Raw genomic sequence first — 26,059 nt, 5'->3', positions numbered from 1 at the left:
GAACTATTTGTATAAGAAAACATAACTATTTTGCGAATTAGTAATTTAGTTTGAATTCATAGGATTTGATTTGTATGAAAACATATATATATAACGTGTTAAGATCCACCCCTAAACCTAACTGTGAGTGTGACGCAAGCATGAGATCGCACTTAATTGCTAACAAGTAAACTGGCTGTGAATTGGAATTGTGTGTATTGGTAAAAGTTCTGAAATTGATAGCTCAGATCAAGTTCTTCCTGTCCTTGCGAGAATTTGTTGGGACATATTAAAGTTCATATAAAAATCTCAAATTTTTGGAAAACTTTGGTATCTTGGGATATTTGAACACACATTGCGAACATGACGTTGAAGCTCTCAAGAAAACATGAGACTCTTTTTCTCAGGAGAAAACTTGCAAAACTTTCAATATGTTGTGTTCTCCATTCACTCATTTCAGAGACAACTGAGATATTAAAGACATATCTCTTGTGGTTCTTCTTTTAAATCGGCTCTTCTCTTGTGGGTCTTCCTTTTCAAAGTCACTTTTCCTTTTATCTTTCACTTTATAACATTATAAGCTATATGAATTTCTCTATACGTTCTTCTGAGACTTATTATTGCTGTATTTCCAGTGTGAGCTGCCCTCCTGTCAAGATATTTCAGCCGCGCCGCTGTCAATGATGTATAAGAATTGAAGCTGGCTGAAGATGCAGGGGGCATCTCTCTGTAGATCCCATCATCGCCGGTTTTTATGTCCCTGGCATGCTAAGGAAGTCAAAGTCAAAGATGATGTTCCTGTCTGAAAGTTTCTGCTGATGCCTCTCAGGGCCAGACCTTAGTATCTCAGTCCAGGCCAATATAACAGCAATTTGTTACAGTTCTGAGGGCATTAGTGTACACAAAGGAATAAATGCTGGAGTTTTGATCATAAAGCTATGTTACAAAGTATAGATGAAACCAAGGAGGTTGAATGTGAGGGAAAGGTTTCTGAACTCATGATTGACTGTGCAAGAGACGTGTTTCCAGCCCTTCTCAGTTGGCTTTTTGCTTGCCTCAAAAGAGAGATTCGGCTTTGTTTGGCCATGAACATTGATGTTTAGTGGGTGTAAAAACAGCCAAGGCTTCTTGGAGGCTGAAATGTGCTCTTGAGTGAAGCATTTAACTCGGGTCCCTCTGTAGGATGGCTTTTGTGCTACGTGGTCTCACATCTGTTGTTCAGAGTCTTTAATTTAGGACACCTCTGTGTGTCTGCCAAGTGGCAGAGGTTTGAAATTGGTACGGCTCACACAGACCTTAGCTGTCCTGTTTTCCTCTTCAGACAGTTGTCAGAGTTGGCAGGATTTGGCACACGGACTCCAAGTGGGTGGTGGAGCTCTGATTCTGTTCATTTCTGTTAAGAATGACTGCACGCTTTTATTATGACTGAGAACTAATTTGATTCTCTGCTTAAGATCTCATCAGCGCAGAATAACAATGAGATAATATTTCAAAACTTGATGATGGGAATTGCCACAAGAGGGTTATCACTGGCACAAGGCATATTCGGATAGATAGATTAAGTCCTGTGTGTGCTGGTGGAATGGAATTGTGGGCTATCCCAAAATCAGACTCTTCTTTGATGCTCCATCCCTGGGAATGTGTCTAAGCAGGCAGAGTTGAAAGTAAATGGCTAGGCTATCTGAGGATCCGTGCCATCAGTGTGGGTTGTGAAATGGCACTTTGAGCTCAACAAAAAGGTCAGATTTTTATATCTCTTCCCAGTCCTCTCATTCACAAATGAGCATTTCCAGAAGCAAATTGAAAGGTGGCATAAACACATAGCTGTTGCTTTTTATCTTCTCACCAAACAGGTCTTTATGGGATGTCTGTAATTGTGATTCTTTCTCAACATCTGTGGGTATATATGAGGCGGAAAAAAATAATTGTAGCTGGCTGTGCAAATTACAATTTTGCAGTCAAAAGAACAAACAAACACTTAAATGGCAAGCAGTAATTCTGATATATAGCTACTGCACATTTCCTGACTTTTCAGAAAATCAGTTGCTGCTAATTTATATTCATGAGCATTGAATCATTTTTTATTTTTATTTTTGGTCAGAACGACCTAACTTTTTTTCCTTTTAAGAATAATGAACACAGCAAGTATTCATTAATCAGATTTAATAAAAAGTAATTAATTTCCAAAAAAATAATAAGCACTAATTATTAATAGCAATAAATGTTTGTAAAGGGAAACAGGTCAATTTAGCTCAAAGGGAATCATTTAAGATTTTAAAGGGAATTTGAACAGAATCACTGTTTCATGGCTGATCACTGAGACACCCTGCGATTCACTGAACGAGCCGTTTAACATCAAATCTGCGCTGGATATTAATATCCAAACTATAGTGAAAACACTATCAATTAGCACAGTAACAAGATCGGCAGTTTAAGACATTAACTTGTAAGCACAAAACACAAGATACCCTTTTTTTTCAATATGAATAAGGCTTTATTAGATAAATCTAAGACATATAAACTAATCTAACACATAAACGCACGCACTCATACATTCACACAAGTTGCAGGAAGATCGAAAGTTAGGGAAAGATGAGTTTAAGAGAATGGAAATATGGAAACCCAAGTTTACAGCAATACGTTAAATTGCATAGACATGAACAACCATCAATCACTTAATTAGCCCTCGCATTGAGTTCCTCAATGAGGTTAAAATTATATTAGATACACCAGCACAAATGTCTGAAGGTACATTGCCTGTGTAAAGTTGTCGCTGATTGGCTGGAAGTTCAGTAGTCGCTGAAGTGACGTCTTGGGAAGCCCGTGGTTGGGCGTTGGCTGAAGACGCAGAGTTGTGTGGCTGATTGAAGTTGAACGGGCACTCGAGGTCAGGCGTCGGAGACTCGACGTTACAAAACTTAACTCAGAACACGAATCTCTCAAACGGAAAAGAAAAGAAGTAAAGTTTGACGAGACTAAGTTGTGTTTCTTCTCATCGTGGCTAAGTAGTAGCAGGCGTGCAGGCTGAAGCACGCTGGAACCGTGCTCAAAGAACAGTGACGACAAACAGCATGGCTAAAAGCTAAAGCTAAGAAGCAAAGCTAAAAGCTGGCATGACTGATAGCAAAAGCAAGGCTAGAACTAAAAGCCGACATGACTAATAGCAGAAGCATAGCTAGAGACTAAAAGCTGGCATGACTAGTAGCAGAAGCAAAGCTAACAACTAAAAGCAAGATTTTATGGTGTCCTGAGTATTTAAACTGGCCTGTTGGCCACACCTCAAATGTTGTCTTGACCAATCAGATATTGTCTTGGCTCGGGGGCATCATAAATCATATGTTTATCTTACCAAGCATGTGGTCCGAATTTTCCCGCTCTTGTAGGGTATAATTTTGGACATGATTCCTATAACACGAATATGATACATTTGATAAATATTTGATTGTCAGGCCTATTTCAAGCAAGCAGTTTCCATCACAAACATACCAAACATGATTATGAATCCTTAAGTTATCCCATAATTATTAAAAGACATACACAATAAGTGATTATAACATGATAGTCAAATGTGGCGGTTACATATAAATGAATATGGAGTGAAGCGATGGACTGATTCATTTATAAGTCTTTTTGAGTTCATTCTGGTCCATATATATGTACAAAAGACAGTTTATTTGCCATTCTCTTGACAAAGACTTCTGTGGAGACCAGAGGTTCAAAGCCCCCTTCCCCCTTAGGAATTTCAGTCTGGTTCTGTTAGGTGGGGGGAGGTCAATAGATCTTGTGTAGTACTCTCATGGGTTTATGCATGATGTCCGGCGTTGCTTATCAATTACGAACAACAAATTTGACAAATCTCTTCTCCGAATTGAAATTGTCAGTAATTGTTCTAGTGGTGTTAATGTTGAAAGCTGTTCTGTGAAAGCTTTGGTTGGTTGGTTATCTTGCTTGGGACTTGTGGCACAGAATGTTTTATGACTTCCTGAGGAATTTCTGATCGACTCTTTAATTTGTCTGGTTCGAGTCATTTCTGCTACAGTTTCTTGAGCACCAAATTAGCAGATAAGAATATTTTTTTAAACGTACAGTATGGGATTTTTGGCCACCAGGGGTCACTAAATCAAAATAATAACATAATACGTACTTTGATGACGTCGGGAAAGAGCGTGGGCTCATGGGAGTTGTCGGCATTGGAACATGCGCTCTGTCGCTCCCCACATTCTGCACTCATTCTAACTTAGTATTTTGACAATCACGTCTTTTCGAATGGAGAGATATATGAATTATCAGACCCCTATCAAATAATATTCCATCTAGCTAGTAGTAATATATGTTAAAAAACACGGTCACCTTTCGTTAATAATTATAATTACGTTTATACAATGATATCGAACAAGATAGTGAACTGCATTTGAAGCTACTTTATCCAGCTAGATATAGAACAAATGTGGATTTACTTTATACTATATATGAGAGCTAGTCCGTCTGCGTTTTACACAAGACATCATCGTTTTACAAAATATACGGATAGATACAGTTAGCTGAATGGATGCATACCTGTTTATTAGAATGCAAGCGAGTTCGGCATCTCTCTGTAGTTTCAGCTTGTCACGAAGCTCTCTCCATCTTGGAAATGCAGCTCCAATATTTACCCATGTCTTGTTTCTTCTCTTGTCCCAAAACCTTCTCGGGTCATTTATTTCACCCGTACGTTTGCGCTTCACAGAACGTGCAGGCAAAGCATAATCATGATCCATAACTAAGTTATTGATTGAAGTATAAATACTAATATAAACAATATAAATATAAAATATAATAGTCTCGATCAAGGCTAGCTTTTTCTTTTTTGTCTCTTCTTTGCTTCTGTTCACCTTTGTATTTGGCGTTCCACCGGGTTCCGCAGGAATTTACAATTTAGATAAACTAGAGGGGTCAAAGGTTATATGACGCCATAGACGGGCGACAAAACGGAAATAAAGAAACGTGCCGTGTCTTCTAATTAAACTATAATTTTCTCCGAATTTGAAAGTTTGTGGAAACTGTTGGGATAATGTAAGTACACAACTAAAAAAAATATATAACATAGATATAGTGATTTCTGCTATTTTTAAAGCAGAAAAATTACATATTGTGCCTTTAAGGAGCATGCGACACTGAAGACTCAAGTAATGGCTGCTGAAATTCTGCTTCCCACCACATGAATAAATACAATACGTATTTTAAATATACTGAAATAAAAAATATATATTAAATTGTAATAATATTTCATAATATTATATTTTTTACTGTGTTTTTATTTAAATGAATGCAGCCTTGATAAACATATGAAACATAAGATTTATTTTTGGCCTTTATTTCGGTAGGACAGTTGTTGCGAGAACAGGAAGTGAAGTGGGAGAGATGGAGCTGGGATCAGGAAAGGATCCTGAGCGTGTGTCTGTGTCAGAGCGCAGCCAACGAGGGCATCAGTTCCAACAAACATATGAGACAGTTTACAAAAAGCATTAAACCTTTTTCTGACCTCAAACTTATGGCATCAAGTGTTTTTGTGAATCAAATCTTTAGAATCTGTTCACCAGAAAGATTTGTTCACATTTGTTCAATGACTGTTTCTTCAGGTTTCATTGTTACACAAGTCAGTGGCAACAATTGAGCATCTTTTTGCCTTTATTTCGATAGTACATTTGGAGAGAAAGAGGGAAGTGAAGTGGGACTCAAACCTGGGTCGCCTGCAGCACAGCCATGTGTCGGAGTGCTGCCCATGAGGCCATCGACTCCAGCACAAATTAGCATCTCATGTGTGTTATGAGTCAAAAATCTGTTATTTTCATCTGCATACTTCAAATTTTGTGCATGATTTTACCAAGCTAGTTGAAATGAGTTTCACTAACGTCATCATGTCCTTTAAATTGTGTATGGTCATCAGTCATTTTTATCACTCAGTGTCTCAACCACACATAAAGTCAGTCAGTCTTTGAATGCAAAAATATGGTTTTAGTAAAAAGAAAGAAAGCGAGAAGGATTTGATCATTTTAAAGATTAAGTCAAAAACATTGATCAAAAATGATTGTTTAATGAAAAAGATATTAAGAATGCAACTTCCACTGTCTGGGCATGATAGTCTTTGTCTGGGCTCGTTGGAAAAGGCAGTGGGGGTCAACGGTCAGGTCTGTTTCACACAATCCCCTTTCTCCCACCCTCCCTGATAATAGTGTGGGAGGAAAGGTCTGATAATGGTCTTTTCTGAACTTTTTTTTTTTTGCCAGAGGGCAGGGCACTGGATAAGGTGAGAGGGCTGTTATTTAGGAATTCAGTACCTGAAGCCACTGTAATCTACAGAGAGATGATATCACTCCCTGAGAGAACCCAAGGTGAATGCATGGGGGACGCTTTGCTTCACCTCAAATGACCCTTTTTCTAATCGAAATCGGCCTTAGCTGATGGTATTTTAATGTGAGATTTTTTCGCACAGGGAGGCGCTTTTAATAAGCGATCATTGGTGTAGAACATTATTCTTGGAGGTGCTGTATAAGGTGCAGAGATGGCTGTCCTTTAAAGCGCTCCGCTGCCCTGCATTAGGGTGTGCGGCGCACTGGGAATGCTAATAATGTCTATTTTGGCTCCGGTCTCTGGTGGCAGGTTGCTGAGGTAGGCAGTGATAAGGACAATGCTCTGGATCTTCCTCACAAGGAGGAAGGAGCTCCAGGACTTTCTCTGAAGGAGACTTTTGGAGTGTGACGTCTTATCAGGCCCCGCGGCCCGCTGGTGGAGGGAGCCGATAGGCAGAGCGTTTGGCTACGATGAAGCAGCATGTCAAATTGCAGATAGGCCACTTTTCCGGTGTGTCAGCTGAACCACGTCTTAAATTTGAATGCTGTACACATCTGCCTGGAATACTTCTATATGTTGTTCTGCAATGTTGTTCCAGGAACAACAACATATATTACTACCTAAACCCAGGCAGTGATTGGTTCTTAATCAGGCACAATCAAGGACTATTGATCAAGGACATGGTCAGACATGATCACAGTGATTCTACAGTATAGTAAAGAAGGGGCTGTGTTTAAACACATATTAGTTAAGATACTATTTTTATAAGACATTGTGTTTAACAAATAATTTAATTATGTTTAAATAATTGTATTTAATAATAATAATTATTATTATAATTATTATTATTGGTAATGATGAAATTTTACTTATAGAATTTTGTGAGTCGGTTTTAATTCCTCTTAACAATTAGATTAAGAAGATTATAATCAATACGATTATTTTTGAGATAAAATATTTGAAAAACATGAATTACCATAATTTTGATCATATAGTAAACACTTTTGAAGTAATTAAGACTAAACAAACAAAAAATGATCTTTCCTTCATTCATTTTTATAATGTGCCACTGACAAAACAGCCAGAATACAGGTATGTATGTTTAACTAAGTTGTCATATAAAGAACGAATTAGTATGTACACTGGATTAATCCTCAAGTTAATTCTGTAAAGCTATATGTCTTAAATGCACTAAAAAATAAGATTAATTTGTTCAGGAGTCATTTAAACAACCCTAGTCATGCTGTATGGTTTGGATTCGTTTAAAATAACTTGCTCAAAAGAGTTGTTCATTTAAGAATTTTGATTCACTAAAATCAGATTCAATTTGTTGAATCTGACTGCACTAGTCAAGCTGAATGGATTTGATTCACTAAAAAGATCATACTCAAAAGAGTCATTCGTTAGAGTGTTTGACTAGACTGATGTATTGATTTTTTAGAATCTGTATGGTTTTGATTCACTAAAAGAACAGATTCAAATAAGCCCTTTGTTTGGGAATCTGACTGCACCGGTCACACAGTTCGTTTAAGAATCTGTACAATTTAGATTTTGATCCTCAAAAACAACCAACACCAAAGAGTCATTCATTTAAGAATCTGCATGCTATTGATTCACTACTATACAGATTCACAGGATTCATTTGCTTGTGAACCTGACTTCCGTGGTTGCTCTGTATGTTTTTGTTTCACTAAAAATAAATCACAAGGGTCATTTGTTGATATATATTCAAGCTGTACATTCAGTAGCTGTGTTGCATTGCTACTAAATAATAATAATGCAGGAAACATGTTTGCATCAACAATTTTATATACAAAAATAATGTCCCTCAAACACAATCATCTAGTACACTAGGACTATTTCTCTGTTTAAAATGCCAGTCTTATCACTCGTTCAGTGCTGCAGCCGTGCCCTCTTAATCTTCTGCTGATTAACTGAGTATATGTGGAATCTGTTTTGTGATTAATTTGTAGTAGCACTGGTGTAATCATGTCAGCCATATTGCAAGAGAGATCGCTGATCTTTGCAGTAACCAGATGTGAAACTAAAGCCATTACATTAACACCACACAGCTGTCCGCCTGTCCTTTCACCCATAAGCAAACAAACTCTAGATGGGCCAGCTGTCTATTAATGTCTGAGTGAATTTTTAATTACAACTTCAGTACTAGTTCAGGAAGTCCACAAAAGACCTGTTATAGGTATTAAGCAGAATCAGCATGAGTGAGGGATCAACTGCTGTTGACTTCATTTCAATAGTGCTGTTTCGGTTATGACCGTCTGGGGACCGGGGGTTTGGATTAAACTGAAGCTGTTAAGAGGTTTCTTTCCCCTCCAATCTAACATTAAGGACAAGTCAACGTCCAATCCCACAGCAAATTTTGGTTTCTATGACCCCTGTTTGTTTATTACTCTCCGTTACCAAAAGCTTTTGAGTTACTGTAGATGTTCCAGCTGGAAGAGAATGTAAATTACATCCTCCATACATGAGACTATTGCAGAGGGACGCCCTGGTTCATGCCTGATTTAATATCCCTTCCTGTAATTAAGAGAGAGAGGGCAGCTAAGGGCCAGTGAGGCACTGTTGTAATCATCAAGAGTTGGTATGATGCATGGAGAGCCGCATATTTAATCTCTCTCTCTCTCTCTCTCTCTCTGTATCTGTGTGTGCAAATCTGCATTTTCACATGGGGTCTCAGTGGGACGAAGAGTTAGCATTTATATTGGACGTTTCACATTGTCACATTGTCTCAATGTTTCTCTTCAAACACGTAGTGAGAAGATGTAGAGCAGATCCGACAGCTGGTAACATTGTCAGCAGTACATGATTGTGTCATTCTGATGATGAGGTTACTGATGTGAAAATGTATTGCTTAGGACAGATCTTTTTTTGTAGTATGTACCAATTGGAAGTGCATGTAAAAATATATACATTATATAATCAGTGTTTTGACTTGTTTTCCTGTAAAAAAAATAGATAAAAATACTTTATTTTTCATAAGATATTCAGAATTATTCTTACATAATATTTCTTGAAACACGTTTATTTTTTCTTACCCCATTAGCTGGGATCTACAGTATCTATCTATCTATCTATCTATCTATCTATCTATCTATCTATCTATCTATCTATCTATCTATCTATCTATCTATCTATCTATCTATCTATCTATCTATCTATCTATCTATCTATCTATCTATCTATCTATCTATTTATCTATCTATGTATCTGTCTGTCTGTCTGGCTGTCTGTCTGTCTGACTGTCTGTCTGTCTGGCTGTCTGTCTGTCTGACTGTCTGTCTGTCTGACTGTCTGTCTGTCTGTCTGACTGCCTGACTGTCTGTCTGTCTGTCTGTCTGTCTGTCTGTCTGTCTGTCTGCCTGCCTGTCTGACTGCCTGACTGCCTGACTGCCTGACTGTCTGTATGTCTGTCTGTCTGACTGACTGACTGACTGACTGTCTGTCAGTCTGTCTGTCTGTCTGACTGCCTGACTGTCTGTCTGTCTGTCTGTCTGTCTGACTGACTGTCTGTCAGTCTGTCTGTCTGTCTGACTGCCTGACTGTCTGTCTGTCTGTCTGACTGACTGTCTGTATGTCTGTCTGTCTGACTGACTGTCTGTCAGTCTGTCTGTCTGTCTGACTGCCTGACTGTCTGTCTGTCTGTCTGACTGACTGTCTGTCTGTCTGACTGTCTGTCTGTCTGTCTGACTGTCTGTCTCTCTGTCTGTCTGACTGACTGCCTGACTGTCTGTCTGTCTGTCTGTCTGCCTGTCTGACTGCCTGACTGTCTGACTGACTGCCTGTCTGTCTTTCTGTCTGTCTTTCTGTCTGACTGTCTGTCTGTGTCTGTCTGCCTGTCTGTCTGTCTGTCTGTCTGTCTGTCTGTCTGTCTGTCTGACTGTCTGTCAGTCTGTCTGTCTGTCTGTCTGTCTGTCTGTCTTATTGAAAATCCTGACTGTCTTTGTCTCCTTGTTCCCTGACCAACTCTGTCCAATTTTGTTTCCTTTTGCATTCTTTTTTTTTCATTTTGCTCAAGTCAACATCCCCATTCACCTCTCACCTTGCATGTGATCTGCGGGATGTCTGATGCGCGCTAATGAAAGTCTCAGCTCAGGTGTTTGATATTTACAACACACTGCTCTAGTGAGGTAATAAAACCTCCGCTCCAGTGCCGCCCACCGGGGGGAATCGGTAATAATCCAGCGGGGCATAACTCTGAATATATGTGTGGAGCTTGTCCTCTGCACAAGCACCATTAGGCATCTGGGAGTATGATGTGTTGGTCCCTCTCCGTGAATTCATACGCCTGGGAGGAGAGCTTGGCAGCGATTCAAGGTCATTAAGATTTTAAATCTTGGATGAAATTGTCTTTAGGGAACAATCCAACATGATAATAAAAAGAAATTTGTGTTGAAACACTGCAAAATTATTGTTCTTGGTTTCCAGTAAAAATATGTAAATGTCCTTAAAATATATTTTTTTTGTGAGAACAAAAATTTTTTTGTTTCTTTTAAATGTTTATGTATAAATAAAAAAATAAATAAATCAAAATGTAATAAAGTTGAAACCATTGCTATTTTTTCTATATCTATCTATCTATTATTATATTATATTTTCTGTGCAGTTGTTATTACAATTATTTTTGATAATTGAAATAAAGCTGAAATAATTTAGAATTGAATTAGAAATTAGAAATGTTGCCTTGGTAGCTAACTAAAATTAAAAGTTGAGGTAGGAAAAAAAAAGAAAATAAACTGAAATGAAGGTAACAATTAAATGAATAAAATAAAATGACTAAAATGAAAAAATGGAAATATAAAAAAGTAATTGAAAACATTAATAAACAATATAATAGTATATAAATAATACTAAAATAACACATATCTAATATCTTATACATTTATTTGTATGTAAATAAGGTTTTTGTAGATTTTTTAAATTTTTATTGAAGAACAACACAAAAAGAATTCAATTTAGATTAAGAAATTGAGCTTTTGCAACATACAGATTGAAGCTGACTTGTTTCTTTTCAAAGAGCAAAAATTCTCATTATATTTTAAAAGATATAGTGCCCAAAATGGGGGCAACCCTTGAAACGGCTGTTTAAAGCTGTGTTGGGCGGCTAATGGATGACTCAATAAAGAGTTCTCCTCTGACACCTCACCCATATAAAGTGCCAGCGCTTGAGGCCTCAGGGAAGGCACAATGCGAGGGCAAACTGATATTTTCATAACATCTGCCAAACCATTGCGGGGAAGCACACTCAAGCTCTAAAATGTATCGCCACATTAATCTCCAGTGTTATCATTTATTTAGGCCCTGCCCTCCTTCAGGATTTAGTAGTGCCTCTGGTCATTTTTTCCAAGGACTGTTTTTTTATGATGCACATAGAGTTTTGGTGTGGTGTGTTGTGGGTTGGTTTGACTGGCAATTGCTGAAACACAGAGTTGGTTAATAGTGGCTCTTGTGGGATAGCGATCCTCTGTCCTGCCCTTCACCCGCACATGAGAAGAAGGTCAGAGATCAAACTGCACTGAAGCTTCTGAACATGAAAAGTAGTTCACTCATTACAGCAGAGGACACTGAGGTGGGCTTCTCTCGCTCTTTGTTTCTCATCCACATTCTCTCCCTCTCTGGCAAAAATTCCCCATGCTCACATTTCAAAGTCTTGCACTAAATGCTAAAGTGTGACATCTCTCAAATCTGTTGCTGCTTTTAGACTGCACCCTGTCTGGCCTATAGCTTAATGAAAATGAGTGCTAATTAACCCCTGTGAGAATCGCCCATAATGGCTGTTGGGGATGTGCCAGTAAAATTGATATATTGTATGACTGCAACATGATGATGTAATGGGGTACAAGTAATGGATAATGTACAGTCAGATGGTCATTATCACAAAACGACCCCCAACAGGGTGATCAAGACCTCAGCATGAAGTAGCAGGGTTTATGCAGCTCTTAAAAAAGACTTAAAAAGTCTTAATTCACACAATTCTGAGGTTATGAAGGTTTTACATCAGAGCAGACAGTCTTAAATTCATGTAGTCATAACGTTAAACATTGCATACAAAATTAAATTAATAGTTACACTTTAGTATAGGGACTAATTCTCACTATTACTTATTAGCGGACATATTTCTAGCATATTTGCTATATTTTAAAACAAGAAAAAACATCTTTCAATGGGGTAATAAAACTTGTTCCTGCTTTTGAATTAAGTAGATTTTTGTTAGGCCACAGGCAGATAACTTTTCCTGTTGTAACCACAAATGACAACTCGATCAATTTCTCATAAAATAAGGCTTTTTAACTTTTTTGTTTTGCTTCTCAAATAAATATATCTTGAGTTTAGACATTTCCACTGGAAAATATGACAAAAATATAGAGGATACCATCACTTTTGCAGAGTGGACAGAAGGTAGAGTAATAGTTATTTCAGTATATAAATTCTGTAAAATGAACTGAAATCTAATGGAGAACTGTTGAATTTAGTATTTTCAAACTATGAAGCATTGCTAATACAAGACATTTACATTTAGAGACATACTGACATATTGTGTTCCATTAAATTTATTCCTTAATTTTTATTTACACACACAAACACACGCACACACGCACGCACGCACACACACACACACACACACGCACGCACGCACGCACACACACACACACACACACACACACACAAAATTAAGTTCTTAAAAAGTCCCAACTTTCCTTTCATAAACATACCTTCATGAGTAGACAAATCCTGTATTATCATGGATGGGTTAAGTTTACTTTGATGAGCTGAGGGTATATTGTCCAACTTACCTGAAAGCTACTTACCTAAAAGATAGATATATGAGGAACTACACAAGCATATTGTAGGTGTAGGACATAGGTACTACAACCTAGGGCTGGGTGATATGGAGCAAAAAAATATCTCGATATATTTTTCTTTATCTCGATATACAATATATATCTCGATATCTTTACAGGAAAAATAACCCCCCAAAAACTACTGCAAAAAAAAAAAAGCCAAATATTACGTTTAGGGCCCTATGAAACGTTTTATTTTATTCTTCACCATATGTTTTATTGTTACATAATTCTGTGTTTTAGCATGTGAAATTTTTTAAATCCAAAAAAACTACGTAATTAGTTACAAAAAAATCTTATAATTGCCTTATGTGGAATGTTTTTTTCCCTTCAGAAATTCTGTGTATTTACATTTTTCTGGTTATCAAATGAAGGCATAAAACATTCATTTAATTTATCTTTTAATTATTTAAAATTAAGCAAACTTTATTTTTTGGTAAAGGGGATTTACTATTAAAAATAAAACATGGAAGAAATGTTGTGTGATTATTCCCTAAAAAATTATGTTCGTTTCATTTTAATAGTAGTAGTAGTGGGCTATGTACATTCTGCTGAACAATAGTAATAGATTTCTGTCAAATACTTTTATTTTGATGAGTTTACCGTTACAGTTCTGTGTATGTGATACTACTGTGTGTGATATGAGCTATTTTTACTCAAATCAAACGGTCAGATGCTCTTGAAGTGACTCTCAGTGCAGTTCTGGAGATGTTTTTCATGTGTTCACGTCTCTATTTAGTGAGAGGAAAGACGCTGAAATCAGCGCGAGCGTCACGCGCGCTTCCGTGTGTTTAATGAATGAAGACGCTAGTTTCATTAACATTAACACAGACACTCAGAACATGCAGGATTCATATTTAAATAGACTTTTCCGGGTTAATATTTGCAGATATTAGTCCATATCGCGATTTGATGTAAGTGCATGACCTACTTTTGTTTAATTCATTCAAAATTTGACAAATTCCGTGACATTCCGCTTTAAACTGTAAATTCCGTTTTTATGACTGGATTCCACGATTCCGTCCGCGTTTTCTGCATCGCTGAAATCATTGGGCCCTACAGTAGACATCTGCCTGCCGTTCGCCCTACACCTTAAAACCGAAGTATCTCCATATAATGGAGCCAGTTGTCCTTTTTTTTTAAACTTTTTTTTGTAGACTAGTTCTCTACACGCGAGGGGAGAGGGGACAAAAGCAAGGAGGCGGGGGGCGAGCGAGCGGTGGCGAGCACAGCACAGAGAAGGCAAACAAGCAAAGCGGCGGAATCGGAATTAAATATAAACAATATATCGATATATACGATATGTCAGAATCCATATCGTGTTTAAAAAATATCTCGATATATTTTAAATATCGAGATATCGCCCACCCCTACTACAACCCCCCCATCCCCCGCCCCGTCTTGCATTTCAGCCTCTGTAAAAATCTGTGATTAACTCAGCTGTATGCACTCTTGTAAATCTGACACTCTTAACATTGCCGCAGTAAGTTATCTGAGATGATTTCCCTCCATATTCTCCCCTTTCCAGTAGTCAAAAAACTTCAAAGATCGTTGCATTAAGTATTACTTATTCCTCACACTGGCAGACCCAGTAGCTAACATAGAGTGGCAATATTCAGAGCACTGCCTCACACACAGCTGTCACACACTTCATCTTTCATCCAAAGTTCGCAAATGCTTTTCATTCTAATAAAATACAATAAAATGCAACCAAATACAGCACCATTACTGATAAACACTTATTGAAAAACGTACAAAGTTGTCAGTAGAGCAAGATTCAAACTTACAACATACACTTGGAGAGATAAAAGTCAGTGGAGTCCAAACAAGAATTGACTTTCATTGTGTGAACAGACGAAAACAAGAAAAAAAAAACATTAACTGAAAGTAAACGAAAGGAAAAGAAACAAAAACAACTAGACAAAACAAAACAAAACAAAACACATAAAGCAAGACAAAACACTGAACAATATGGAAATAAAAAACTAAACAAACACTTAACTAACAACAAAAAATTCAGAATTAAGTATGTCAGAAAGTTGTATAATAAAGCAATTTAGGCCCCAGATTCCAACACTTACGGGACAAAAAAACAAAAACAAAAAAGGGTGCATGGTTACTTCTAAAGGGTGCATGTTGGTACCTTAAAGGTATATATTAGTACCTAAAGTTTACATGTTAGTACCTAAATGATACATATCATTACCACTCCAGTAACAGCTTTTGTAGCTTTTTTTTTTTTTGTGAGAGTGAACACATCTCTAATAGGCTCTCTGCAGTTTGCCTGCTTAAAGTTAAATCAGAGAAAGTGTACTACTTTGCTATGTTACTTGAAATATGTACAGTTTAGAGTCACTGGGTGTTTTATAATGTTCGTAAATGGTGAGATTGATGTAAATTATTGAAAAATCTGAACACGATACGGTCTGAAGTATTGATTATCCATCTGCATGGGCGTTATACCCAACAGAGGCTCATTGTCTGAAATAAACTTCTAGAAGTTATAAAAGTTCTGTTGACCATCGATCTCAGCATGTGATGCAACTATCTTCATCTAGCTTTGACAAGCTGAGACAGGCTGTCTTCGTAGCCCCGATTATCCAAACTGTAGGTTTCTGTTTTATATTTATTTGTAGCTATATCATCACTTCTCCTTGTGTGAGAGCCTGTTAGCAGATGCTGTATATAGTGTGTTGCTGAAGGGCAGTTTGGAAATTAGCGGTGACATGTTCAAAGTGTCTAGAGGCCTTTCAGTCTGTGCCTCTTCCCACACAAACCCCAGACGGAGTGTAAAACAATCCCTCCAGCCCAGACACAGCCCAAAGCCTGCGCTTCAGTAAAAATTCTGCTTGAGAATAATAGAAGCATCCAAAAATTTTATAAATATCAGACAGAATTACAACACAGTCAATTTCATTCCCAGATCAATGGAGGCCCCATAATAAATCATCTTCATGTCTGGGAGAAATGGTCATTTAAAAAAAAAAAAAGAGCTTGTAAAGAAGCCGTGGACTGCAAACCATATTAATGATTGAAATTCTTACTTTAAAGGACTGAATTCTTTGAACTTGTATGGAAGATATTATATTGGACAGCCTTATTTGGCCATTCTCAGAAGGAGGCTTAGAGGCATCTGATGATTTTTACATGACAGTGAACTCAACCCTAAGATTGGTCAGTAATCATGAATTCTGATTTGTCAGAAACTGAGCATGCATTCTTAGACGTGATGCACTTAAATGAACCAGTTAAATAATATGTAAAACAAAGCATGTAGGCTGTTTAGTGTGCAGACCGAGTGTGTTTGGTCTGGAGCTTCCTGACCTCTTTAGCGCTGAATAAGAATGAGAAACTAACAGGAGTGCTATGAGAATGAGAATAGTAATCATCACTGTTTTCAGCTGGTCTGCCTGGAGGAATCTAGATGTGGGCTGCATCAACGCTCCCACTCGTCAACATCACAAATGCTCTTCTCCGCTCTCACAACTCCACTCCACACTGTAGGTTTGTGTCTTCTAGGGGTGAAGCACTAGGGGGCCCCGGGTCTGCATTGATCCACTTTTAGCCCACTCAACCAAAGTTAGTTGATTGGAATTAACATATGCACCTTTGCCCACTTGCATTACAAGCACATTTCTGAGACAGGATATGGTTTACTGTAGTTTTGGGTACGATTTCTTCACAAACAAATGTACATTTAAGTAGCTAGATAATAATGTCCTTGGAACCTGATCTGAGACCCGACCTGTTTGAGAGTGAGCATCCTGAACATCAGTCGCTTGATCGTCTGGTTCAATAGATGCAGATCTAAAATGGGACGCAATCCTCCATCCTTCTTTGGAACTATGAAGTACCGGCTCTAGAACCCTGACTCTCTGTCGTGAGGAGAGACCACCTTGATGGACTTTTACCTCAGGAGAGTGTGTTCACTTCCTGTTCCATAACCAGAGCTTGCTCGGGAACCACCTGCATGGGAGTAACCCCGTTGAACCGAGACGGAGGAGAAACTGGATTCTGTTGCCTCTTTCTATAGTGTGCAGGACCCATTGAGACTCATTTGGCAGTAGTTTCCATGCTGCTTAGTGGTCTACTAAGGGAATCAGTCTCTTGAGACTGACCTGTGGTGTAATCAGAACAGCTAGTAATGGTGGACTGTAATGGTGGACTGGCAGGAGACAACCGAACTAACCGTTCTAGAGACCTCCGCAGAGGTGGCGAGCCTCTCAGCACCGCTACGTTCCCGGGCGGTAACTGAGAGTGGTGCTCGCCGGAGACCGCTCTGCCCTGTAATGCTGGGAGGGTTGGCACGATGAGCTCCTGAGGGCACTGAGGCCAGATGGGCACTGTGTAATGCCGTGAACCCTGCTGCACCCCAGAGGGGACTGCCTTCATAAGCCCTGGGCCATTGGCGTCAGGGCTTTTTGGCCAAGGACCTCTTAGCCTTAAGGACGGTCCACAGATCCGGATTGGTCTTGGAGGCCCCCCACCCAGAGTGCTGCTTAGACCCACGGTTCTGTTTCTGTGTCTCCCTGTACGAGGAGCTGGTACTCGGCTGAGAATGCCTCTGCCCGGCAGCCTCCGGAACTAGAGAGCAACGAAGGAGGAACTGCTGGAATGCCGCCGCCTGATTGTGAGCTTCCTAGAATTAACAGCGTCGCCGAACAGGCCGGAGGACACAAGTGAGGCATCCATGAGGCAGATCCTATCTTTCTCCCTCATATCAGAAAGGGCCAGCCACAAATGTCTCTCTGCATCCACCATCCCTGTCTTAGATCGCCGAATGGCACGGGCAGTCTCTTTGGTTGCACAGAGAGACAAATCAGGGGTCCTCTTGAGCTCTGTAAGGGGCCGTTCACATATCGCGCCTAAAAAGGCGTGGAAAATGCTAGGCGCGCCGCTTTCTCCTTCTTTTCAAAGCACTCGGGCAGTTGCGCCCCTGAGACGTCTGCCTTTGCTAAGCAACCATGACGTGCTCTCTCCATGAAGACGCAGAAATTTCAGCAAAGGAAAAATGGATTTGCAGCTCTAAAAATCCCTTGCAAGCTCTGCTACTAAATTCATTTCAAAATGACAATCCTATGGTCAGCTGTTCCTTCATCTTGGCTGAGCTTTCAACGTTGTTACGGGAAAGGATGAAGCTGATTGGTTAGTTCTTGTCACATGACCCGCGGTGCGCTTGCGGCATTCTGAAAAGTTTAGATGTTTTTAACTCGATGCGGTGCGGACGCGCCTGGAAAAAAAGGGCACGTCGCACCGCGTGTTCCATTATGAGCGCGCATACCGCGCGCCTACATTGGAAATAACGAATTTGAGCGCGCAAAAGGCGCGATATGTGAACGGCCCCTAATATCCTCAGATTTTACGTGCTCATGCTCATCTAGTTCCTTCAGCAACAACGCTAGGTGTGCAGACACGCACCAGCCTGACCCGCTGCCGACTACCCCTTGCCCACCAGTGCTGAGGTAGTATGCAGCGACTTGGAGGGCAATGCTTCAAAGACAATGCCGAGCTGGGAGACAGATACCTGTGAGCGCCTGTTCAACCCATGGCATAGTTCTATAGCCACGCTCACTCATCCCTGTCACATTGCCGTAGTGATCAGAAGTGGGAATGAAGAGGCGGGCAAAAAAGGGCTTTGACCACGATTTACAAACCTCGGTGTGCAAATCAGGGAAAAAAGGCTATTCTGCGGTTCAGCCTTTTTCTCGGCGGGCCAATCGATGCTCAACTTGGCCACAGCATGAGTTACCACCTCCAAAAGCTCCTCATACTGGGGTGACTGAGAGGGCGAATCCACATCGATGCCTACCACATCAACTTCCCCGGAGGAAGACAGGTAAAGCGTTGAGCCTGCTCCCCGGAGGTTTTTTTTTTTTTTGAGAAAAATATAATAAAAGCACTGTGATAATGTTGTGATCTTTTTTTTTTAATCCTTCCTTGCTAAAAGTATACATTTTATAATTTTTTTTAAAATTTAATTAAAGTAAATTTTTGAACAGCACTGTGTATCAAAAACGGTAGTAAATGTACTTGCTGATAATAACTACTATGGTGCAGACATATTACGCGTCCCAAAAACGTATCTGACTTGTTTCAGACTGCCTTGATATTGTGTATCTCAGTGCCAAATCAGTATGTAATACAGACAATTAATAGTCATGAGCTCAGCCTCATCCATGTAGTGATATCACACCTCGCCCGCCTTCTGTCTCCTCAATCTAAATCTTGTTCCACTCCTCACAGCCCTCTGTGTTTAAACTCTGATTCACCTTTTTATATTTCTTGCCACTTCACGTCCCATTAAGAGACGAGATGACATGCTTAATTGTCTTAAAGGCCTGTTTCAAGTTCTCCTGCCAAGTCTGGGAAGATGGTGGAATGGGTCAGAAAGAGTCTGCTTTCTGGAGTTCCCCAAAAGGCCCAGAAGAGCCCAGACTGTGGCATGCTATCTGTCCTTTCGGTTTATTTAGATGGAGTGGACTGATTAGCTTGTGTGCTCTTTAGAACAAAGGCACCCATTCTTCGGCCTGTGCATTGTTTGGCACTTGGCTATGTTGCTCCCAGAATCCTCTGCTGATGTCACAACCCATAGCATAGTTGGCATGGCCTGCAGTAGAGAGAGTGCTGAAGCATGAGAGAGGAATAATGCCGCCGTAATAAAATGCTCTGCAGAGGCTAGATAGATCAGCCGCTCTCCTCGCACTTTTTCAATAACCCCTGTTTGCATTCTTTAGGATATAAAAAAGTGGGAATAGAGGGGGAAATCTGTTGGTTAGAACTATTAACCTTAATGGGCGTTGAATGGTATTTAAACTTGCCCCTGAGAGACCCAGATGAGCTCTTCTAGTTTTATGTTTTATCGCACTGCCCACTTCACTTATTACAGGCCTTCTCTCTTATTGTTTCTGTCTCTTTGTTTTTCTCTCTCCTCTCTTTCCTGTTGATATGCCACTGTAGCTCAGATACAGTCTCAGAATTGTTCTCAGATACTTAGAAACTAATATGGTTTATGTGTATGTGCATGTGTATTATTATTTTTATCTTAAAATTTTTATAAAGTATTTTGCTTTACATGTGCTGTTGTGTGTATTGTTATATTACATTATATTATACTATATTATAGTTTTATAAAGTATTTTACAATAAATCCTGCATTATGTTTCCTTTAGTAAATAAGTAGTGAACATCTTGTAGTGAACATTTGCATATTTCAAGTGTTGCATATTTATTCATTTCAATTTGACAAACAATGTTGCATGGTTTAAAAAAAATGTAAATTAAAAATTAATTAATTAATTAAAAAATAAACATAGAATAGTTATTTTAAAATATAATATTTCACAATAGTACAGTTTTTTTTTTGTGTGTTTTTATAACTGTGAGCATTAAAGACTTTAAAAATATTCAATATCTTACTGATCCTTAACATTTGCATTATATTATATTATATTATATTATATTATATTATATTATATTATATTATATTATATTATATTATATTATATTATATTATATTATATTATATTATATTATAAAAAAAAATAAAACGTTGCCATTTAGAGTTTTAGGGGAAAATAAAATGTAATGGGCTTTCTACCCTGATTGTAGTGAGCATTGGAGACTGAAAAAAAAAAATAATAATAATAATAAATAAATAAATATTATATATATATATATATATATATATATATATATATATATATATTTAATTTAATTTAATTTAAAAATATTTAAAAGATATAAAAAGTTTGCCTTTTAGAGTTTTAGGGGAAAATGAAATCAGATGGGCTTTTTGAGATGAAGAACTTCTTGAATTTCCCATCCAGTTTGGGTGTGCTGTATTTCATAATAGCTACCCGTAGGTAGCACATGCATAATTATTTAGGTGATATTGTCAGCATATTAAGAACCACTCCAGATATCAAGCAGACTGCTATAACCCCAGGCTTACTATATCTTTGTCCCTTCAACATCCCTGTATTCCTTAATGACTTCACCTCAAAGAGAGTTAAAAGGTAACCAAAAAGACATGCTTGCAAAAAACTCATCATTATTCAGTGCCTCAAAAGAGTAAGAATTCTCTTTCCCCCCACATTAGTAGTCTAGACACCCCAGCGGCAAGGGAATGAAGATAGCTGACAAATTTCTGACATGAGGGATCTGACAGGAGCAGCAAGAGTGTCCATTCAGTAGTTAATCTTAATGTGCATTTAATAAGAACAATAAATGTGACCTGCCACGGGACCAGCTCGCAGACTCTCACCTCTAGTGAATATTTCACATGTCTGGAGATACTGCGGTACATGCACGTGACATTGAAGCCAAAATAGGCACAATTAATGGAGCTCTGCATGCATAGTGCATATATCATATCGCCGCTGCTTTGATTTTGCATTCATGAAGGATGCGAAGACTTGATTGCATTGTCTGTCGTGTTAATCTCATTCGCTTGTCTCTTCTTCTCTTCCTCCAGCATATGTTTGATTGAGAGCTCCCAGAGGACGTCCCGCAACCAAAAGAGAGCTTGTGCAGCCCAACAGCTGCAATCTGCAGCAGCTGCATTGCAGCAAGTGCTTCCACAGCATCCTATAGTAAACACATGACCTTTTAGGGTTTTCCAAGTTGACAACGAAGAGTCTGTTGCTTAGTAGATAAGTCCCGGGGCTCTTAGGGCTTAATGAATCGATGTTGCTGGATCGCTGATGGGTTTGATGAATCCTCACCCCTGAATCTCAGGATACAATCAGCCTCATGCTCTCAGATAGAGGAGCTCACATTGATTAGTGATACCGGGGCTCTCATTGGTTCACTGATAACAGCAGAAGGTACCTGTGTCTTGACTCTTTATGTAATGGCGTGGATCGAACTACGCTGCTATTCACAGACATAAATAGGCAGAGAGGAATTAAGAAGCACAGGAGTTAATTAAACAAATCTCGCAGCAATTGATTGGCGGGTTTATTGAGTGTTTTCTCAGCGACAAATCATTTCCTGTTGGTAAAACTAAACTGATTTGACAGACATGAACAATAATTTTGTCTGCCAAGATGTGCTTTTCCTGTAACTGTCTATACTGAGATGGTTCACCTGAAAAAAAGCCTTAATTTACTTACCCCCATGTTATTTCAAAGTAGTATGTTTTTTCATTCATGAAACATGAAAGGTGATGAGTATAATGAAGGTCAGACCCCCCAAACATCCCATAATTCACACTCTGGCTTTAAGTAAGAAATAGAAGGATTGGTCCCATTGATATGCTCATGAGAACTCATATCAGTATAATTTTTTTATCCAGGTCATAAAACTGTGCTTTTTTTTTTTTTTTTTTTTACAAATCAGAGATTTGGTTCTGAAGTTGTCTGTCTGATTCCAGTCCCAATACTTAGCAACTCCCTGGAATAATAGCTTATTTGGGAATAATACATTTAGTTCTGTGCCTCACACAAAAATTACATATGACTCACATGGAATATAAATTCTGTGGACTACTTTCTGGTCCTTATTCACTTCCAATACACTGAAAACATTTTTCACCTTTTATGTTCCATGCAATAATGACAATCAGGTTTGGAATGACATGAGTGTGAGTAAATAATAATACAATTAAAATTTTTTTGGATGAACTATCCCTTAAAAAATTAAATCACTCTCTTTTAAGCTTATGGAAATATGTCATTAGCAACAGATTAAGGACCTCAGTTGTCTACTCCTCACTGCCATCTTTGCGTCAGTGGATTTCTCTGTATTCATGTCCAGGACTAGTTGAGTTTGGATAATGTCCCTGTTCTGTATTTCAGCCTCTGTAGATGGTGCCAAACACTAATGCTCTTATAGACATGACTTGCATCATGCTATACGCTTTTGACGGCCAGTTCTTCTGTGAAAATAAATGATTGAGGGAGGAACAAAACAGACTCCCATGATACACTGCTGAGCTCTGTGGTCCTGCGCTCCTCAGATTTACTGCCTGTTCTGACACTTCATCACTTTACCCCCTCTGTGTATGGATATGTAGTTATTGCACAGTGGGATTGCCAGGAGTTACCATCACCCTTGCAGAGACGTTAACACACACATGATTTGTTGGAGTTCAAGATGCCATCACACTTGTCTCTAATCAGTGTGGATCCCAAAGCTGCTCGGTTAAAATTATGAGTAAAATGATTTAGCTTTTGTTGTGTTCATAAATCAAGCATGTTCTTCCCTGCCCTCTGATGAGACTTTGTGCAGTGACAAATTGGCTCAATAAAACTGTTCCTGCATCTCAGACTGCTGTGTAATTTGTGATATTCTGTTTGGGTTTGTTTGTTTTTTCAGAGGACTATGTTTTTGGATCTATAGATATGTGGGACTGTATACGTGCAACAATGTTCATTCTTTCTCTTTCTGTCTCTTTCTCTCTGTTCATCTCTCATAATCCAGCGGATCAGTTTGTCTGCACAACATCTGCCATTGCGGATATTGTCATCCTGGTCGATGGATCTTGGAGTATTGGGCGAATCAATTTCCATTTGGTTCGCATGTTTCTTGAAAACCTGGTCAATGCCTTTGATGTGGGAATAGACAAAACCCGGATTGGTGGGTTCGGTTAATGTATAGTGATGGATCATAAATTAATTTGCTTTTAATTTAGATCTGATCTGTAAAGTGTTATTGTGTTCCCTGAATGTGTTTGTGTGTGTGTGTTTTAGGACTGGCCCAGTACAGTGGCGATCCACGGATTGAGTGGCACTTGAATGGCTTCAGTACAAAAGATGCAGTAATAGATGCTGTCAAAAACCTGCCGTACAAGGGAGGCAACACTCTCACAGGTAATGTGCTGTGCATTTCCAGGCCTTTTCCATTGTTCTAGAGGCGCGGATATACTGTGGCTCGAAAAAGTGTTAGTTACTAGTCTCATCAGTGCATCAAAAGTACAAATCCAAAGCACAACATATTGTTAATGTAGGCATGACAATAACTAACTAAACCAGTATTTCATTTTTGTGTATATATTTTTTTCAGTGCAGAAACCTGCATTTTATATGCTAACTACCCAGTCCAACATTATCAGGCACTATAGTTGCTATTTAGTATTGTACTGTGGTAGAGCAAATTCATATATCACAACTTTATGTCTCACAGTGATTTTATTGCACATAATTGTGACTTACTATACTGTAATTGCAATTTTATATCTTACAGCCGTGACTTAGTTTCTTGTAATTGTAACTTATATTTCACAATTTTAACTTAGTTTCTTGTAATTTTAACTTTATATCTCATTGTGATTTAGGTTCTTGTAATTGAAAGTATATCTCAATTGTGACAGTTGCTTGTAATTGTGAGTTTATCTCACAATTGTGACAGTTTCTTGTAATTGTGAGTTTATCTCACAATTGTGACAGTTTCTTGTCATTGTAACTTTATATCTCACAATTGTGACTTAGTGTATTGTAATTGCAATTTTATATTTCACAATTAAGTCACAAAAGTGACTTAGGTTCTTGTATTTTAAAGTATATCTCACAACTGTGACTGTCTTGCAACTGTGATTTTATATCTCACAATTGACTTAATTTCTTGTAATTGTGATTTTATTTCTCATAACTGTGACTTTTGCTGCAATTGCAACTTTTTATTTGTGACTTTATTTCCTATGCTACAATTAAAAAACATTTTTATACAATAATTAACTTCTCCTTTTGTAATTGCAACTTAATGTTTCTGAAATCCGACTTCATATTTCAGAATTGCATCCTTATATCTCATAATTATGACTTTCTTGTCTATTTCATTTCTCACAATTGCGGCTTTATTTCTTTTAATTGTGACGTTATAGCTCACAGTGGTGACTATTACTCATCATTTCATTTTTGTATATTTTTTATACCTTTATAGCTCACAATTGTGATTTTTTTCTTGTATTAGTGATTTTATTTGTTGGACTGTAATTGCGACTTCACATTTTGGCTAATTAATGGCAACAATTAATGGCAACATTTTATATCACAATTGCAAATTCATACCTCAAAATTTCAACTTTATATCTCACAGTTGTGACTTTTTCTCAGAGGTGGGTAGAGTACCCAAAAACTGTACTCAAGTAAAAGTAAAAGTACTTCTAGAAATATTTACTCAAGTAAAGGTAAAAGTACTAGTCTTGAATAGTTACTTGAGTAAGAGTAAAAGAGTATCGGATAAAAAATCTACTCAAGTAGTTAGTTACTAGTTACTTTGGGTCATATATACTGAGCCTATTTTTATTTAGATATATAGATAAAATGTATGTAATATATGTGTGCGTGTATACATTTGTATATTTCATCAGCCTTTACTCCAATTTATGTAATTTAATATAAAACCCTGTCTGTTTACTTAGTAACAGATATAGGTGTCATGCCATAACATATTTTTAATACGACTGACTTTATATTAAATGTGAATTTAACATTAAAAGTTAATGTGATATAAATATCGCTACTAATCTTTCATTGTTCAGAAAGAGAGCAAATAACATTTACATTATCAAAGATCATTTTCACTGACAGTCTAGATTTCAAACACTCTCAGAAACTCCCATTAAAATCACTGAAACTGTTAACACTGTGAAATCAATATCTTAATTAAAGATTCGTACACACATCTGCACTGTTGTTTCTGATGAGAGAATTTGCCAGAAAGAGGTATTCAGTCAGCGAGCGAGTGAAGGAAGCACCGGCATTTTAGCGATGACTCATCGGAACGCCTCTGATTGGCCAATGCTTTAATAAGCTCAAAAGAATCATGTGTGATTGGTTATAATGCGCAGTGCTGTAAAAACGCATCTGTCTCTGGCTCAGCACCAGCAAACAATCACAGATCTGAATTTAGCAGCTGGACTTGCTGAACGTATTCGCACCGGTGTGATT

At 38.1% G+C, this 26,059-nt stretch overlaps 1 protein-coding gene across 1 annotated transcript in view; it reads left to right on the top strand.

Moving 5' to 3' along the window:
- col14a1a (collagen, type XIV, alpha 1a) overlaps positions 1 to 26,059 on the top strand; it is a 124,289-nt gene that overhangs the window by 16,585 nt on the left and 81,645 nt on the right. The window contains exons 6-7 of the mRNA XM_059567544.1: positions 23,592 to 23,747; positions 23,861 to 23,980. Of these exons, the coding sequence (XP_059423527.1) occupies positions 23,592 to 23,747; positions 23,861 to 23,980 (276 nt within the window). The remainder of the gene's footprint in view (positions 1 to 23,591; positions 23,748 to 23,860; positions 23,981 to 26,059) is intronic.

Source organism: Carassius carassius, chromosome 15, assembly GCF_963082965.1.
Source record: "Carassius carassius chromosome 15, fCarCar2.1, whole genome shotgun sequence".
Classification (NCBI taxonomy): domain Eukaryota; kingdom Metazoa; phylum Chordata; class Actinopteri; order Cypriniformes; family Cyprinidae; genus Carassius; species Carassius carassius.
The sequence above is the reverse complement of the archived record's forward strand: the minus strand, read 5'-3'. Positions and strand labels throughout refer to the sequence as shown.